This window comes from Crocodylus siamensis, chromosome 4 (genome assembly GCF_052110815.1).
Source record: "Crocodylus siamensis isolate JL-2025a chromosome 4, ASM5211081v1, whole genome shotgun sequence".
Lineage (NCBI taxonomy): Eukaryota > Metazoa > Chordata > Crocodylia > Crocodylidae > Crocodylus > Crocodylus siamensis.
The window spans coordinates 3,476,740-3,495,240 of record NC_143398.1 but is presented as its reverse complement, the minus strand read 5'-3'; the positions used below and the strand labels follow the sequence as shown (position 1 = coordinate 3,495,240).

The 18,501-nt window shown below is 48.4% G+C and overlaps 1 protein-coding gene across 10 annotated transcripts in view; it reads right to left on the bottom strand.

Moving 5' to 3' along the window:
• Window positions 1–18,501, bottom strand: part of AHCYL2 (adenosylhomocysteinase like 2) — a 151,687-nt gene that overhangs the window by 44,420 nt on the left and 88,766 nt on the right. For 3 of the 10 annotated variants that reach the window (XM_090041480.1, XM_090041484.1, XM_090041485.1), the window contains exon 1: window positions 15,537–15,608. The exons of 4 other annotated variants lie outside the window; for them this stretch is intronic. In XM_090041480.1, coding sequence (XP_089897606.1) covers window positions 15,537–15,593 — 57 coding nt within the window. In that variant the 5' untranslated portion in view covers window positions 15,594–15,608. Of the gene's footprint in view, window positions 1–5,801; window positions 5,951–15,536; window positions 15,609–18,501 lie in introns of those variants that run through there. 3 more of the 10 variants (XM_090041477.1, XM_090041481.1, XM_090041482.1) reach the window with 2 other exon arrangements.

Sequence of the window (18,501 nt, the reverse complement as noted above, 5' to 3'; positions counted from 1 at the left end):
TTCATTTCGAACAGAATCCAACCTGGTTTTCCCAATTTCAGGATCACCATTAGTAATCAAGAAACAAGACATTCTCCAGGCCAGAGCCAAGCAAGTGTGACACCTCTGCTAAAATGTGAGCATGCACGCTAAGCACGGACCCTTCTCCTTGGATCCGTCTGCACGCTGCGGACTGGAGTTTGACAGATTGGTTTGCTGTGGTGCAGGAGGATGGTAAGACTCTGGTTCACACACTTTACAGCCGTGTCGCCTCTGGCAGGTGAAAAGAAATACAACCTTGTTGGTCAAGTCAGGAGATCTATTATGAAATGTGCAGAGGAGAGAATGGCAGAGCAAGAGTGTCGTTTTTCCAGACACTTTCCAAAGTGCATTGTCCCTCTCTAATTATACAGTAGGCTCATTACTTCCCTCTTGCCCGTGTGTGCCAACCCTTCCCTGGATGTACTGCCACCAGAAAGGGAATCTGTATCTCCGAGGCAGTGGTTCTCAACCTTTTTAGATTTAAAGCACCCCTCTAGACAGACCTAGGGCACTCCCCAGAAAATGCCAGTTTTCACTCTTTTTTTTTTTTTTGGTGCAGAGAACTCAAAAAGACCACAACTACGGATTTCTGTCCAAAATCTCTTTGAAAGGATCCCAAGGCACCCCGGCATGTCGTGGCACCCTGGTTGAGGTTCTTTGCCACACTTCAGCCATTCTGAAATGGACCCAGAGACAGCAAAATAATGGCTTTATGATATGCATATTTGCCTCCTAAGAAGACTGCCAAAACCACTGCTAGCACAAGACAAACAGCTGTCTTACAACTGCTCTGCCATTACCAAATGGGAGTGGATTTTTTCTTGTGACCTTTACCATAAAAGCTCCATAGCCCCCAGTGCCACCACGTTCCTATTTCTGCTTACCGTGCAACTTCCCACAACGATTTCTCTATCAAATCAAAGTTCAGCTCATTAGGGGGAAAAGCCACAAGTCCTATCAACATCTCATTTTCCTCCTGATAATATTTCTAGAGCAGTCCTTCACCCAGTGCTTCCAGGGCACTTTACAAGCATTTAGCTGACACATGAAGCAGACATTCACATTTTAGCAGATGCTGAAACTAAAGCTCTGAGCGTTTCTCTCACTTGTCCATGGTTACACAGCAAGGCAGCGGCAAAACCGGGAATAGAAGCTAGTTTTCACTCCTCCCCTCCAGGCAGCATAATGCCACATCTAGGCAAACTTTTTGAGGGCTGAGCCTGTTAATCACAGATAAATTCTCCCTCAGTAGCTAACACTTTTGTTGGACAACTTTTAGCACTGCTGTCGGAGTGTTTCAGTGTTGTGCAAAGGTGTTAGATCTCTCTTGGAGAAGTTGGAGGCGACTCTTCACTTGTTATTTAAGGATAGTGGTTCAGATGTACGCTGGTATATATTGGCAAAAATCCCCTGACTTTATGCGAGTAGCTTGCTTGCTCCAATAAAGGTTTACAGGGTACAGGTTGTAGCTGTGTTGGTCTAAGGACATAGGTAGACAAGGTTCTTAGAGGAAATCATCTTTTCAAAGAATCATATTTGAGTGGGTCTAATAAAAGATACCAGATTTACCCAAAGAACCTTGTCTGCTGTTAAAGATTTAGCACTTCTATCTACAAAGCAAAACCATTACCAGTGAGTATCAACTCTCTTAGGGTATGTTAAGTGCCGTATTTACTTGAATATAAGACAAGATACCCCCTAATCAGCATGGGGAAAAAAGCCTATCATCTGATATTTGCATACCAGCAAGCCCCCTGCATTACATGCACTGTCTAGTACTAAACTGCTGCAAGAAGCAGTATGTGCTCAGTCACAGAAACCAACTATGAAGTTGACTGAAGGCAGCCCAAGCTAAGCATGCCCATAAAACATTTAGCCCCCACTGGACAAACACGCTAATGGGAACCTTCTTTTTTTAAATGCGGCCCTTAAAAAATGCCCAAATGGGTGGATGTTCCCTCCATACAGAACTGGCAGCAGTCCTGCAGGTACTGCAATACCAGGCTGGCACTGGGAGGGCCAGAGCCAGCCCTGACACCCCACCCCCACCTTGATGCAAAAAAAAGCTACATCTGATCTTAGCGGAAAAAACTGAGATATGCAATTTATATTTAAAACCCAAAAAAATCCATGGTAGGCATCCTATGTGCAGGCTCAGATGACTTCGAGTCTTGCTTGTCCTTAGGCAACAGGCCAAAGGAGCAAGCTAGGGAGAAACCCCCCCATCTCCATAGAATTGGTGTGCAGCCAAGATCCTCCCACTGGGAAGCTACAGCAGACTCTCGTAGGAGGGCCTGCCCGCAGCGCATTGGACAGGTCTTCACCCTTCACTACAGCATCCCAGTCAAGGTGATCTGACCTCCCACAAGGATAGGCTAGCGCAGCCCAGCCGAACAAGATACAGTGTCCACTGTGTTCACTCCCCCGCAGCACCAACTCTTTTCCAAGTCGTGGTGAACCACTACCTCAAACATATTTTGACTTCCTATTCACTCCTACAGCTGAACAGTGCCTTTCTTTCCCATTTCCAATTATTCCCGTTTCTTCACAAGTCTTAGAGGTCTGGTAAACATCACCAAACAGCTATGTGATTGAGTGTGTCACTTCCTCTCTCAGCCTGTCATATGTGACTGGTGTGGTCTTGCCCTCTATGGGGTGGAGATGGACTCGGTTGCCCCGCACCTCATCTGCATATACATTTTTGGAGGGTCCCAGGACTTGTGACAAGAACACCCAGTTCGAGTCGTGACTGGGAGCTAACTAGATCCTTGGCTCCTTTGTGGGAGGGGCGGGGGGGTATAACTCTGGAGTACAGACACATACTGAGCAGTGCTGGGCTGCGGGGTCACCATGGCTTGAAATGCTGTTGACTGCCCAACCCAATAAAGTATATGATCAGTCATCAGCCTTTTGCCGTTGGGCTAATATCATGTGTCGTTTGCACTATGTATAAGAAGGAACAAAAGTGCTGCTCCAAAGCGTGCTCCTGGAGCACCTGTGCTGAAACTTGCAGCAGCTTGCACCAAGTTAAAATGTACGACGTCCGGACAAACTTACCCAGAGTCATTTACATATATGCAAGTTACCAGGGGTACGTTTATTGTGACGGCGGTGGCTTTTTGGCTCCTTCCATTTCAAACTCACAAGGTGGGGTGGGGAGGTGAGGCAAGCAACTGCTGCATTTACGACTGGGCCTGAGTCTGGGCCAGGGCCAGTCAGACCCACAGCAGTCTCTTGTCCCCCTCTGCAGCGTCTGCTCTCCCCTCTGTCCCTTTCGCCCTCTTCCTGCTGCATACAGGTCAGTCCACGTCCTTCCACGCTGTGCTCCAGGAGGGCACGGCGCCTGAGCAGGGTCTGACAGTAAGAGGGGGGCGGAAGGGCTGAAGGGGGAAGAAATGTGGGCAGAGGGTAAGGAGGCCACCTGACTCTCCCAGCCATCATTTCCCCTGCTGTAGCAGTGGGAGGAGGCAAAATCAAGACAACCCTCCGATAATTAGATACTACACCCAGAAAATTATAACACATTGATAAGGTTTCCATATATAGAATCTAATTACTGGGGGAGATCATCTTACATTTGAATACATACACTATTTGGCTCTGTATATTTTACCAAACTGCCCCAACTTTGGTCCCCTGTGGGAGAAGTTCAAATTCAAGCCCAGCGGGCTGAGAGGTGCAAAGCTCTGTATGGCCACGTGAGATACGCTGGCAGCTCCATCACCTCGCTCCTCGTGCTGAGCAGGAGAAGGAGCATTACCACGTTGCCGCAGAGAAACACCTCTTCCATCCTTTGTAAAAGGAATACAGATTAGTCAGGACAAGAACAAACCTTTTCCTCCACAGCAGAGGTAGCCATGGCAGGCAAGAGCACTGCGAAGGACAAGGTGATGGGGTGGTTCTGGTGGCTCCTTCAGGCTCCGTCTTGGAGCCGTGGCAAGGCCATAAGATTTATCGGATGATCCTGCTATAGTAAGAGTTGCAACACCACCTCAAGTTTTTCTCTTTGCAACACCTACAAATGATAATACAGGAATCTAAAATAATCAGGGGGAATTTTTTTTACAGGAGACCTGGCAATGCACAGAAAAAAAAGTGCTTCTTGCTTCACAAGCAGCAGCATTGACTGAATGGGCAAACTAGTTGGTGCACATGGCTTTCTAGCAGCTGCTGTTTTTTCCACAAGAAATCTCTGCTGAAGCAGATAGCTCCATGCCTGGAAGAGCCGCTTCAAAACAGCAGATTATTGATTTCAAATGATGCTTTAGGCAAAACCATTTATGATAGAGCTCTAGCCAGGGCAAAGTATTCTGATGACAGAATTTGGACTAAAAGCAAACTTCTGTTAACTTTTCCCCTTCCTGTATCACCTGCTTAAGGATCTTTCAAGACAACTACTATGAGGTGTACAATAGCATTTCTCCTTCATAAGGCACAATTTCTTCAAAGGCCCCAGAGCACTCTTCAAAACTGAAAAGTGACTTGCTAAGGAGTATAAAGTGACCCACACCAAGCAGAATCAAAACCCAGGTCACGATGCTACCAGAACCCTACTCTAATGAGAGGGAGGGACGCTGCCTGAGTGAATAGTAAGGGCATCGAAGCCCAGTATCTAAATACCAAACCCAAAGCAGCACTATATATAGTGGCAACACAATTCTCTGATCATGCCTCACTTAACTAGGATGGCATTTCCCCAAGCCCCTCAGATGAAACTATATCCTGCCACTTTCGGTCACAATCCTGTGCAGACAATGATTGGAATTGGACTTCTCTGGGACAATTACGTTAGCCAGCTCCATCTGATTTTTTATATCTTGCACACCATGGCACCATGTCTAGACTACAGCTGCAATTTAAAATAGGAAATGCCTCTACCACCTATGTGCCCTGCTCAGAAGCAGCAGGTTAAAAGCTTAAGCTCCACTTACTGTCAGAGCAAAATCCTCATTGTAAGCCCTTGTTCATACTCTCTCCAGCAAGGCTACCCCATAGCAAAGGGTTTTCCTTTAGTGAGAGGCCCCACTGTTAAGTCTCTCCCTAGCTCTGCGAGATCGACACAAACAAGGGTATCCATTACATGCAAAAGTTGCTTCGCTCAATAAGGAAAAATTCCTCTGAACGTAAAAGCAAGTTTCCCAGGGGTTACTTTGCAGGTGGATTAACTCTGAGGCCCTTGCAAACCGCAGACGCTTTGATTTCAGATGCCGACCTGCTTCGACCATCTGTGGTTCTGCATCTGCACTTCTAACAGCCATGAAGCTCTTTGGCAGAGACGGGAGATTCAGGCCGGGAAGTTCAGCCACTCAAGCCATGAGGGTTAACGACTTGTAAATGCAGGTGCGTGCAGGCTTCTTTTAAATAAGCAAGGACGTACTCCTGCCTCCCACCCCAGGAAGCTGCCACTGATGAGTCCCAGGTTTAAGACTGGCTCTTCACCCATTTACCAAGCACCAGAGCAAGCCCCACTACCTGGGGCTACAGTTGGCTACCCCAAACCTCACCGATCTACCTGCAGCTCTTCACAAGACTGTCCGAGGGACTACCGAGCAGTGAGGAAACAACGCGTTCAACTCTACCCCCTAAGCATTGAGCCCCCCACTTCCGAAAGGAAACGGAGCACAGCGCGTTGCGATCTCTGCAGGTTATGTTTCCCTCTTCCCCAGGTGAAGGGGCTTAGTCCCAAAAGCAAATGTGAGCAGGAAGGAAGAAAGCAACAAAAAACCAAGTGAACTTTTTACTAGCGAGACTACAGTAAAGTACCTAAAGGCTGCCCTCACCTGGGCTTTAATCCCTGAATCTCCATTCACATTGTACTTCTTCTTGTTCGGCATGGTGTTATCATCTATGGCCTTCCTGAAACCCTTCCAGTCCAGCGTAGTGGCCGGCCATTCATTTATATCTCCCAGCATCAGCGATCCCGTCTGCTCTGGTTTCAGCTCTTGACGGGGGCGGGGGAAAGGAGGAAGGTAAGGAGAAGGCTACACTCGCCCAGGTTCCCAGTTCCCTCTCCAAGGGCCCTTTTGGCAGCAAAGGACCCCAAGATTTAATGAGGCATTTCTGCTGGAGGCCGGCAAACAAGTCCCACTTCTTTTTTCCCTTTTGTTTTCCAGCATTTGCAATGTCTGCCTGACCTCTAAACGGTGAGCAGCAGGTTTTAACGTGGCCTGACTTGTGTGCGCATAACAATAGCTTATTTATATAACCAGAACATTTTCTTGCTTGCTATAATCAACTTGCTAATTAGGCTCTTTTTAACTTGGGTTCTCCCCCACCTCCTTTTTCCAATGTCAGATGATTGCCTTAACAGAGCCTCATTAGAACAAAATTAACTAATGAGCAACTAAAACAATGAAGGTATTTGTTGGATTGGAAAACATTTTTTTTAAATGATGCCAGTGCCCTGTGGCAGCAAGTGCGGAGCTCTGTCCTTGCAAGGTCAAGCCCTCCAGTCTGGTTATTTCTCACAAGTGAACCTAACACCCCTATCTAGCTGTTGCTGCTTCAGACCAACACTTTCCACCTGATACAGCTATCCACCAGTGCTGGAAAGGGGCAAAGTCTACTTCTCAGGAGAGCGCTGGCCAAGAGCACTCATGCCAATGTAAGTGCAGGGGACACAGGATTGCTGGAAAGGATGCAATCCTTCCTTAGCGTGTGTCCTACCAGGCTTGATGCAAGGCAGATTTTTATTCCTTACTTAATAGGTCAGATCATCAGAATAGCAATGATCTATTCCCAGAACAGTTGTATCCCTTCTGGATAACCCTGAGACAGTTTCTTGCATGGAGCTTTCACAGGTCATGTCTGGCATTTTGAATTTTCTCTGTGGCTTGTTTGCATTGTTAAAGCAAAACCTTAACGTGCCCTTGACATGGTAGAACAACAAACCCCAGCATGTGTAATGAATGAAGGTCTTGAGCAGATGACGATTTTGCAAACACAGCACTGTGATAGCACTAGCTGTTTACAATGGGTGCCAAAGATAGAGCCCGTGCATTGGATCCTCTTTGCAGAGCCACGTCATCCAGCCCTCGGTGCTGGCGTCCATGCAGAGCCAGTCCAGGACCTCTTCCCCACCCACACATGCGCCTTGGTGCCCACTCTGGCTGGCCCAGGATGCAAGCTGCATGCAGCTCTGTGGGTCCCCTGAATGTCAGATCTGGCATGTGCGCCAGCTGATCTGCGCTGCATGCTGCCCACTGCAGCTGGTCTGAGACCCACGCTGCATATGGCACCTGCACTGATTCATAGATGCTAGGGTCGGAAGGGACCTCAATAGATCATCAATAGATGATTGAATAGATAATAGATTGAAGGGACCATCAATAGATCATCGAGTCCGACCCCCAATCGAGGCCTCCAGTCCTGCGCCACTCATCTGGCTGTGCTCAACACCCCTCTTTTACACCATCATGCCTGGTGTCTCTTTGAAGGTATGGAAGAAAAGAAATAAAATGGCAGCGACGAATTTTGTAGAACATGCAAGCTGCAGACTTTGCTAACAACTTGCATATACCCTGCTCCGCAGCAAAAGAACCTGGTTTGGATAGGGCCCATGTGACCTCTGGAAGTCTCTTCCAGCCCTACTTCTCTAAGATTTTATGACCTGCAGTTTCCTCCATTTAGAGCCAGGTGCTCAACTCCAGGCCTGCAGGCCACATCTGGCCTGCAGAGCCACTCTATCCAGGCCCATAGGCCCAAAAATGTGATGGTGGGGGACCACTGGTAGCATTAATTCCCATTCCCCCGCTGACAATTTTCTGGGCTCTTAGGGAGTCCCACAGGCTGGATGGTGGCTCTGCACACTACACTGGGAGTGCTTGGCCTGACCGGGCAGCGTTGGGCCAGGTGGAAGCTGTGTGGACCTGATCCTGGTGCGAGGTGACATGAGGCCCAAACTGGCCTGCAGCCGGGCCCAGACCTCACTGGAATATACAACTGGCTGAAATGTATACAACCACGCCACACCTGTGGGACTGAAATCCAGCCATTTCCTTATTCCTGTGTTCGGAGCCCTAGCAAGGTATTTTGGCACCCAGTGCAGGTCACGTGGCAGATTAGGGTGTTAGGTCTGTGCTGTGTCAGGGTTGAGGCTAGTCTTACGCAGTTTAGATTATGGTCGTCTGGGATGGGTTGGATAGGGCTGATCCTGCCCCAGGCAGGGGGTTGGACTAGATGTGACCTCTGGAGGTGTCTTCCAGCCCCACTGCTCTGTGAGTCTATGTGCAGAGCACCCTGCTACGCGCTCCCATGTAAGTACCTCCATTTGATTTGGTGTCCCCCTCCTGCAAGGGCACGCACTCACACCGCCCTTGCTGTGGTGCTGCCTGTGGCAAGGAATGGGACTGAGATGTTTCTTTCCAAAGGGAAATCCTTCACATCATCCAACTGGCTGGCACAATTTTACCCAAATTGTCCAAGTCCCGCTCTGGAACAGGCGCTGCCACCTTACGGCAGAGAACAAGCAACTTTCCTCCCACAACGTAAGACTCTGGAAAGGTTATGAGGAAATTGTAAAAACCAAGGACTTAGGCTGCAAATTGTCTGGCAACCTTAGAACGGTTGGGACCAGCGTTGCATTTCAGAGACCTTGACAAACTGGAGGATTGGGTCAAAAGAAATCTCATGAGGTTCAACAAGGACAGTGCACAGCCCTGCACCTAGGCGGGAGCAATCTCCTGCACCGGTGCAGGCTGGGGCGACGGGCTGGGCAGCAGCTCTGCAGAAAAGGACCTGGAGGTGACAGGGGACAAGAAGCTGAACAGGAGCCAGCAGTGTGCCCTTGGTGCCAAGAAGGCTAACGGCATCCTGGGCTGCACTGGTAGGGGCACTACCAGTAGGTCAAGAGAAGAGATTATTTCCCTCTATTCAGCACTGGTGAGGCCACATCTGGAGTCCTGTGTCCAGTTGTGGGCCACTCACTGCAGAAAGGATGTGGAGAAACTGGAGAGGGTCCAGCTAAGGGCAATGAAGGTGGTTCGGGGCCTGGGGGACAGGACTGGTGAGGGAGGCTGAGGGAACTGGGCTGATTGAGTCTGCAGAAGAGAAGACCGAGGGGGATTTAATAGCAGCCTTCAGCTCCCTGCAGGGGGGCTACAGAGAGGATGGAGCTGGACTGGTCTCAGTGGGGAAGGATGACAGGACAAGGAGCAATGGGCTCACGTTGCAGCAAGGGAGGTTTAGGTTGGATATTAGGAAAAACTCTCTCACGAGGAGGGTGGTGAAACACTGGGAGAGGCTCCCCAGAGAGGTGGTGGAGTCTCCATCCTTGGAGGTTTTGAAGACCCAGATAGATAAAGCCCTGGCTGGGATGACGTAGTTGGGGCAGGTCCTGCCTTGAGCAGAGGGTTGGAGTAGATGTGACCTCCTGAGGTCCCGTCAACCCTCACTTTCTATGATTCAAGGCAGTACTAGCCCTCTACAGCAGTTCCTCTCAGCGCTATACAAAGAATTAATGCTTTCAGTACTGCTATGAGGAGGGCACTATCCCTGCTTACAGACAGACGCAGAGATGCAGACAGTGATATAGTTTTCCCAAGACAGTGAGTAACAGAGCTATGAACTGAACCCAGGGCTGCTGTTTCCCTGGGCTGTGCTCAAGCCAACGGGCAATGGAAACTAGATCTCATTAGTCATGAAAGAAAACCATGTGACTGCAGCAACTTAACAGAGCACACTCTAGTTGCCAGGCACGATACTGTATCTCCTGTTCTACTTTCCTGCGTGAAATCGGAGCTGCGTGCATGGATGCCTGGTGTTAATACCCGAGACGCATCCAAAACACACAGAACCAGCTTGCTGCGGTAGACACAATGCTTTTTCCCTCTGCCATAACTCAAGACTTGCTCTCTGCTTATTGACAATAGCTGCCTCACGTGAAATGACCTGTGAGCTAAACACAAAGGGTAAGTTGCTTCAGCTAACTCCTAACCCCAACCTCTTTAAAAGACCTCTAGATCGTATCTGCGAGTCAGGGAGAGTCTGAGGCCGTTTGTTCCAAAGTTTCACATGCCTTAAATTAATGTGTAATCCTCACCACGGTGCCTGCTGCGCCAAGGTCTTTGCTAAAGCTCGAAGAGTTTAAGATTCCAGCCCTACAGCTAAAATGTCACATGGATCCTAATTCTGTGGATTAACATGAACACCTTAACCCTTTGGAGTAGCCACCTGAAATACAACCTGAATTTCTATACAGGGCTCTTGTTATCTAGGAGGCTTGATGTAGCAAGGCCTCTTAGCTGTCAGAGAAGGAATGGGCATTCATCTAGGTCCTACCTGGATCACTGAGCTACATCCCAGCTTCTTAAATGTTTCACTCAAAGTGAACATATGGATGGTCACAGCCATGTACCTCAGCTTGGGAACCCCTGGTGTTGGGTACTGCACTTACCCGAATCCAATACGACTTTACATTTCAGATGACCCCCGCAACATTAGAGTCTATACATGGGAAATGTATAAAGTAATTTTAATTTTCTATGCATCCTCACACTGCTTTTCTGGGCTACAGCACTTGCTCTGGGGCTGTTGGCAGCGGTGGTGGCCCTGGCCCCATAGGGAGAAGCAGTGGTGGCAGCTCTGGGCCTGCTGTTGGAGTTGAAGCCAGAGCTGAAGGTAAGCAGTGGAGTGGGGGGGGGGGGGGAGGCTGCGTGGTCTCCTCCACCACGTGGCCTCTGCCCTACTGCACAAGCCATCCCGACCCAGGGCAGGTGGTGGCTCAGCCAGCCAAAGCTGGAGCTGAACTGCTGCCTGCCCCAGGTCGGTACTCAAATCTAAGATGAGGCATGGTGATGGGGAGGCCCTCATCTTAGATTCTAGTACATATGAAATTTCTGGGGCATGTTGGATCTTTGTGCAGTGCTGAACAAAATACAGTTTAAATATCAGCACGCTGCCTAGAACAGTGAGTGCATGGCTTACTGGTTCAAGCATAATTTTGGTGAAATGGAGGTCAATGTTGGTAGGTCACCAGACCTTCTGGATATCAGCGCCAAGAAGGACTGATCTTTCATTCAAGTCTTTTCCCTTTAACCCAGTGGCTGGCTTTGACCCCACCATCACAGAGAATCACAGAATCAGAGAAGTGGGGCTGGAAGGGAGCTCCAGAGCTCACATCTAGTCCAGCCCCTGCCTGAGGCAGGATCAGCCCTGTCCAAACTATCCTACACAATCCATCCCACAGGTCCAAGCACATGGATCCAAAAACCCCTTTCCATATACTGGGTGGTCACCAGGCTTCTTTTCCAAAGGAATCGCTGACCCCTGCCAATACCAAAGCAGCCACAGGTAGAAGTGCTAATACATGCAAGGCTCCAGGCATGGTGATCTTTATCTAAAAGAGCTCTGAATAGATATGATGCAATATCAAATACCTGGAAATATTAGCTCTAGCACCACAGCAACCAGATTTCAAGGTGCCCTGAGGGGCAAGGTTTTCCAAAACCAACTTGGCATAAACAAGGCCAAAGAGGGAAAGGGATGGGAAAATGGGTACACATTCACAAATGGAGGAAATAATTCTTGCAGCTTATTTCTGGGCCCACTGCTCATAGCAGCGATATAACAGTCCCTACCTTCTTCTGTCCTGGTGACAAGGTATTTAGCAGAATTTGCAGATTTTCTGGAATCTGACAGGGTCGCACCATGAGTGTTTCTGCTATGGCCAGCCATATGCCTTAGCACCTGCACCACCACAGCCCCCATACAACAGTTGAGGCAGACAGCCAGATTCTTTCCATGTGATCTTACGTTGTTCAGGCAGCAAAAGGAATTCATCTTCCATTGCACTAAATCCTGGGTTCATAGAATTTAGAGGCAGAAAAGACCTATGCATCAAGGCAGGATACATTCCCATCAATGGTAAATGCCTTTGATACCGAACCTACATGCTACTCGGACTCTTCTTGAAAGTGCATGACCCTCCAACTACATTGGTGCTGACCACCCTCACACCATCACCTTGCACTTTTGATGTTTGGGCTCATACATACAGGGCGTGTCTACATGAGATGCTTTCTGGGTGGTAGCTTAATAACACTGCGCGGTAGCGTGCTGGTCAAAAACTGTGGTAACATGCTACTGCACAATAAGTGTCACAAAAAACCCATGTGCTGGCACTACTGTGCAGTAAATGTAGTTACTGCGCATTCAGTTAGTACTTCAGTAGACCTAAAAATGTTTGACCATCATGGCAAAAACCCCTATTCTGAGAAATGTTTGCTCCTCTTTAGACACTGTAGAGTACCATGGGTGCGTCTACACATTCATTAATGTGCCATAGTTACTGGTATCCAGGTTATAGCTGTATTGGTCTACAGGCAAAAGGACTCTGAACTCATGGCAGAGGTGATCTTTTTTATTAGACCAACTAGATATTTGCAAAAAAAATCTTTATTTGAAAGCTTTTGGGTGCACACACCCTCCCTCGGGCATAAGAGAATACAAAGATTGTAAAATTTCTCCTAGATGGAAATTAAAATTCATATTTCAACAGACAGTTGAAGGTGATATAAGATCCCCATGGTTGGAATAGTTCTTTTTGTGCAAATTAGGTTCAGAAAGCTTGCAAATAAAGACATTTTGAAAATCTCAAACCTCTCCAGTACTGCATTTAAAAGGTTATTTTTCCCTAGTAGTGTTCTTCTACTTTATTTATGTGTTTAGTTTATATGCTGCCCTTCCCAAACAAAGGCCCAGGGTGGCTTACCATAAGAAAATAAAATAACTTACACAGGAGAGAGAAGAGAAGGGAGTGGCCATGGCACAGGGAGTACTGTAGTGCAGGGAGTGGTCCTAAGGGGTGGCGCAGAGCGCACAGGGGGTGTGGTGCCACGGCGGTGGTGCGTGGCTGTGGGGCAGAGCGAACACCCATTGACTGCGGCCACATGGCACGGGGCTTGGCCCTGGGATGTGGTGCAGCGTGCATGGGGGGAGCGTGGTGCGCAGCTGTGCAGGGGGGCAGTGTGTGGTGTGGGGAGTGGCCATCGTGTGGGGAGCGCCTGCTGGCTGCGTCTGCATGGTGTGGGGTGTGGCCCTGGGGTGTGGTGAAGGGTGCATGGGGGGTGTGGCGTGCAGCCACAGGGTGCCATGTGGGGAGTGGGTGTGGGGGGCATGCCCCACGGCCACGTGCTACAGCTGGCGAGTGCTGCCCATGCCTGCTCCCCTCCCAGCACCATGTAGCCTTGTGCCTGAACACCCCCCTTCACAGCCACATGCTCCCACGGTTGCAAGCCACGCCCCCCCATGGCTGGTCCCCCCACCTCGCCCTGCAGTGAGGAGCGGAGTCTGGCCTTGACTGCCTCTGCCCCCACCTCCCCTTGTGTGTCTCGCCATCCGTAAGGCTCTGGGCAGCTCATGTGCAGTTGGCCCAGAGCGTTACGGACAGACAGACACTCAGACAGAAGTGGTAAGGCTTTTATTATATTAGAATAGCATTCCCATACAGTTCAACTTAGGGTTGGCAGGCTGGTCAAGCGACTGGTCAAATACTGTATATGGACTGGATTGCATATTTTTTGACTTGTCAAAGGTTATAGCAGTTTTATGGGAAATTAATTTTTTTTGCAATTTCTTGACATAAATATGGTTTTTAATTTTTTTGACATATTCTTAATACAAAATTTGTGCTTTTTCTGTGTATTATGTGACTGTATTGGCTTTTTTTTTTTCTTCCCTACAATCTTTGACCAATATTTGACCAGTCCATTGACTGGACTTTCAAATACCTAACCCTACTTCAACGTCAAGTCTGTAGCACAATTCAGGAATGCTTGAAGCACAGCTATTCTACCATTCTACCTATTCCACCAGTTTCAAGAGATGCAAATCATGACAGAAGACTGCTATGCTACAACTAGCTCCTGAGCGCTGGGAAAAATATAAACAATGTGGGACCTTAAGCTTGGTTGTTCAACCACTTTAACACACAGTTGGACGACTAATGCAAAAGGAACTGACCGTAGGTTAAGAAAAATCACGGCTGTACTGCATGGAGGGACCAAGGTTGGAGTGACTTGAAATAAAGGCCCAGAGCAAGACCTGAATCTTACAGCTCAAGCCAATCTTTGGTTATGAGGCATGGCTGAGCCCATCCACATTGTTCCACTGAGCCATGGTATTACCTGGCTTTGGTGGATTTAAATTGCAATTACGCAGAATTATAAAGTCATGTACGGCTGAGAGGTTTCAATTTAGTCTTTTGCACTTGCCTCTTTCCAGAAAAGAAACATGTCCACACTGCAAAGAGAAACCGTGGAGTTTGGTTAACAGTTTAATCATGGTTCGAATCCCAGGATGCATATGGTATTGACACAGAAATTACAAAAGAAGGATCACATTGAAATCTCATTTATACAGATCCACATCTGAAGATACACAAATGGTATAAAATGTATGCATTTGAAATGCTGAACCAGGGAGATCTGTTATACAAAGTTTTACCAATCCCCCTTGCTGTTTCCTGGTAGCATGATATAAAAGATGAGATAAATTGGGTCTAAGTACAATAAAGAGTTGTGTTTTGGAAGAAAGCCAGCAGACAGGACATAGGAAATGACCGCAACACGCAACTACAACAGCCATTATTAGAAGACGGTTCGTGATTAAGGTGCATTTTAACAGGGCAAACAAGAACCCAAGCCTCTCACTACCATGGCCTAAAACAAACCCAAAAATCTTCTGTGGAAGAATCATGAAGGACCCCAACATTTAAAACAGAAAGAAGTTGCCAAATATGAGTAGCAACGGGGAAGAAGTAAGAGCACCACATGCAGCATACCCATGCTTTTATTAAGGCCGAATAAAAGCTCATTTTAATTCCCCCATTACTGATCAAGGGGAGGTCAAATACCACAGGGTGCTCTGAGGATCCATGGACTTGCCTTTAAACTAACAATAAAGGAAGCAATGCGGGTCTGAGAAATGTAGACATAATTTCTTCTACTTGGGAACAAGCTTTAAAACCTGCTGTGCTGATCTTGTTCTCAGAGGTGATAAGACGAGCCCCAGGAGATTATTCTGCACTTTGAGTGCTTCTTCTCCAGGGATCCCAAATTGTTTCACGAACATCAGCCCTTACGCCAGGTCTTGGTGAGGCAGAGAAATAGAGTCACAGAATCAGAAAATTCAGGTTGAAGGGACCTCAGGAGGTGATATCTAGCCCAACCCCTGCTCATAGCAGCACCAGCCCCAACTACATCAACCCAGCCCAGAGAAATATCAACCTGCCTCTGATAAATAGGAACAACTTCCATTGCTACTTGGCCTTTTACTGTTAGACTGGACAGTACACGGCCCCTGAAGCCTTCACAAGGAGATGGACTACCAATTCCTGTCCGACTGACTTGAAGGTTTCCCACTCCTGGTAAATCTCATCATGGCAAATAATAATACAAAAAGCAGTACGAACTGAGCCTGCTCTAAGTCCACCTGAGGAAATGAAATTCCCCAAAGAAATCCAATTGTGAACAAGTGGCTGAGAGTTAATTAAAACGATAAACTAAAAGCGGACTCACCATCCATTCTGGCATGTGGAAAGCAGAGGTGCCTGCACTGCCGTCCCACTTCTCCATAGCTGAAACTTTCCAAGGTCAAATTTGTTCTGTAGCAAAGGGACACGCGATTGGAATATGCAAAAAAAAGGACACACACAGCGTGCTACAGAGCACACAATGCGCTTCCGCACCTGAACCCTCTTCCAGCAGAGGCCTCCTATTCAAATCGGTCTTGTTAGTCAAGAGCACAGACAGGAGACCGACTGCTCCCAAGTCTGATTCAGCCCCTTGTTTCTGTTGCAAACCGCAGGCTGGATGAAACACTCATCCACAGTTCCTCTCATTGCAGCTTCATCTTTTTACAGCTGGGCATTGCATCATAAGCCCCTCTCGGTACCGACTTTTAGCTCAGGCTGAGTGCAGGCTGTATGCCTGGCAACCTTGCTGTTGTGTGTGTGACATCTATCATGGGCTGGCCTATGCCTCTGGGACCACGTCACTCAAAATGCTGTGACTGTGATCAATAAGGACCAAGGGTAAGGAGGCACTCCTATTTTTAGAAGCGACTTTTTGCATTGTATTGTGCACATGCATCTCCTTCAGAGCTGGATACTTGATAGCATTAAAAGTTCAGGCAACTCTGAACAAAAGAGCAGGAGGGGGCTTCTCGCTAGTCAGAGGGTATTCTTGGCATTAAATTACAGAAGTGAGACATTGTAAATGAACTCCCAGATTTGGTAATTTTGTATAGAACCGGGTAAATGCTATTTTTAAAAACCATTTGCATTTAGCAAGCGCTCCGGGAACAAGGAGACGTGCACGTTCCCGTGGCTGGTGCTCCCTCTGCTGGGGAACACAAATACTAATTTCGTGGGAGTAGGTGGGAATAAGACACAAACAGCTGTGATGCAAGTGATTACGAAGTGTTCTCAGGGTCGGGAAAGTGATGGGCTCCCAGGTTGGCATCAAGCTGCCTTGGTTTACAAGTAAACTTATGGTTTTGTCAACTGTTAGTGTTGTGCACTTCACTGGCTGGATCCTCTCTCATTCGCTCAACACCTGAGATAAGGCGTTTGCAGTTAGAAGCCAGCAAACGATCACGATCTACAAGCCTGGAATAGATTCCCCCCATTATCACCCTATATCTACACAGGCTCCTCGGCACTAAAAGGAATACAAGCTATCATCTCCGCAGGTGCACACCAATCACGCAAGGAACAGACATGGCAGAATAAGGTACCAGACAGACAAATAACAGCACATCAGTGCTTTACTTATTATGGGCTGTTTTAATAATAGCTCTGTGATAGTTTTGCAGGAAACAGTTTCTTTGTAAAGTATCTTCAAAAGCCCCCAATAAGATCCCCTGAATTTTTTCCCCTGCATTTTTCATTTTGAAAGACATGCATCTGGGCCAGCAGGAGATCAAAGAAAGGAGGCGTAACATTATGGCTACAATAATGCTTTTCTTGTTACTGACTTTTGGAAAGCTAAGCAAGGCCAGCCCATCCTATATGGTGAAACCTGTGGCTGCAGGCGGCCCTCCAGCTAAGAGGGTCCCTGCGCGTAGGCAGAAGTGGGGAGCTAGCAGGGCTAAGCCCCCCCCACACAGAGCAGCGGCAGGCATTGCCTTAGGACAGCCCAGCCGCAGGATCCTACAGCAGGGGCAGGCACACTGAGCGACCCTGCACACTTGGAGCCGGCCCAGCCGCAGGCAGGTAAGTTTCTTTTAATCTGTTTTTTTAATTTTATTTCCATGGGCTTGGGAAGAGGGCAGATTGAGACTCCCAGTGCAGGAGAGAGTGGGGTAGGGGATGGGCGAATCATCTACCCCTACCCCTGGCCTGCTCCCTTCTGCACTGTGGGGATTGCCCCATGACCTGGCCCAGCCCCCAGCCACTGTGACCAGGGTGTGGGACGATCAGAGCCCGGTGGCTCCTCCAGAGGCCTGGTGCCGGGCAGCCAAGGGAGGGAGGGCATGTGGCCCCGATCTTTGCACAGGCCACAGTTGAGAGCCATTTCTTGGAAGGGGCCCCCAAAAATGGTGGGCCAGCCCTGTTCCTAAAGTTTTCTGATATGCTACATCTCCAAAACAGCTTCACCAAGAGCCCTGGGACCTGTTACATTTAAGATACAAGTAAGGTGTAAATGAGGCACAGCGTTATTTCACATATAATGTGTAACAGCTTCGTGGCTTGTTTGTATCAGGTCTTAAGTTGAACATGTGACATGTTGGGGCTGACCGATGACAGATCCTGACACACAGCTTTGCACAGGAATCTGGCGTGAGACAGCCCCAGGGTCTGGGCCACAGCCATCCGCTATACAATTAGTGGGATTGGGCTGGTGGCAGCACAAGGTCCTGTACCTGGCAACCCTGCATGATCCCTGAAGGCAGTTGGGGAGGAGGGGAGAGGAGGAGGAAATGTAAGCCTGACATCACGGAGCATCTATCCAATTTCAGGCTCACTGTCCCCATGACCTCACTCCCTGCCCTCGCCCCATACCGTGGGGCCTGACACACGAGGATCTTTAAAGGGCACACCTGCAGCTATGCTTTGTAAAACTCCCTGGGTGCTTGGACCCAGAAAGCAGAGAGAAGCTCCCCATTCTCTGGCTTCCCCACCACAGGCTTTAAACCTTGTGCCCAGCAGCTCTGGCTTGGCTAGGAGGAGGAAAAGAGATTTCTGATGGGATTGAAAGTCCTTGGGCTTCCCACTCCCTGGCCAGGCACTTCTGACCCCTTTGTACCTGGCAGCCCAACCGAGGCTGCTGAGTGCAGGTCTCAAAAACCAGATTACCAACAAGGCCTGAACAGCCCCAGTCTGAACAGTACCAGTTGGACCAACAGATTGTTAGCTTCACCCCAGGCCGCATCAGAGTCAGTTCAAGTCCCCAGTGCAGGCCTGGTGAGTGGAGCTTATAATCAGCTGATTGGCAGCTGGCTGGACCCGCAGGACTTCTCTTTAAACTTCCTGGTGGGGGT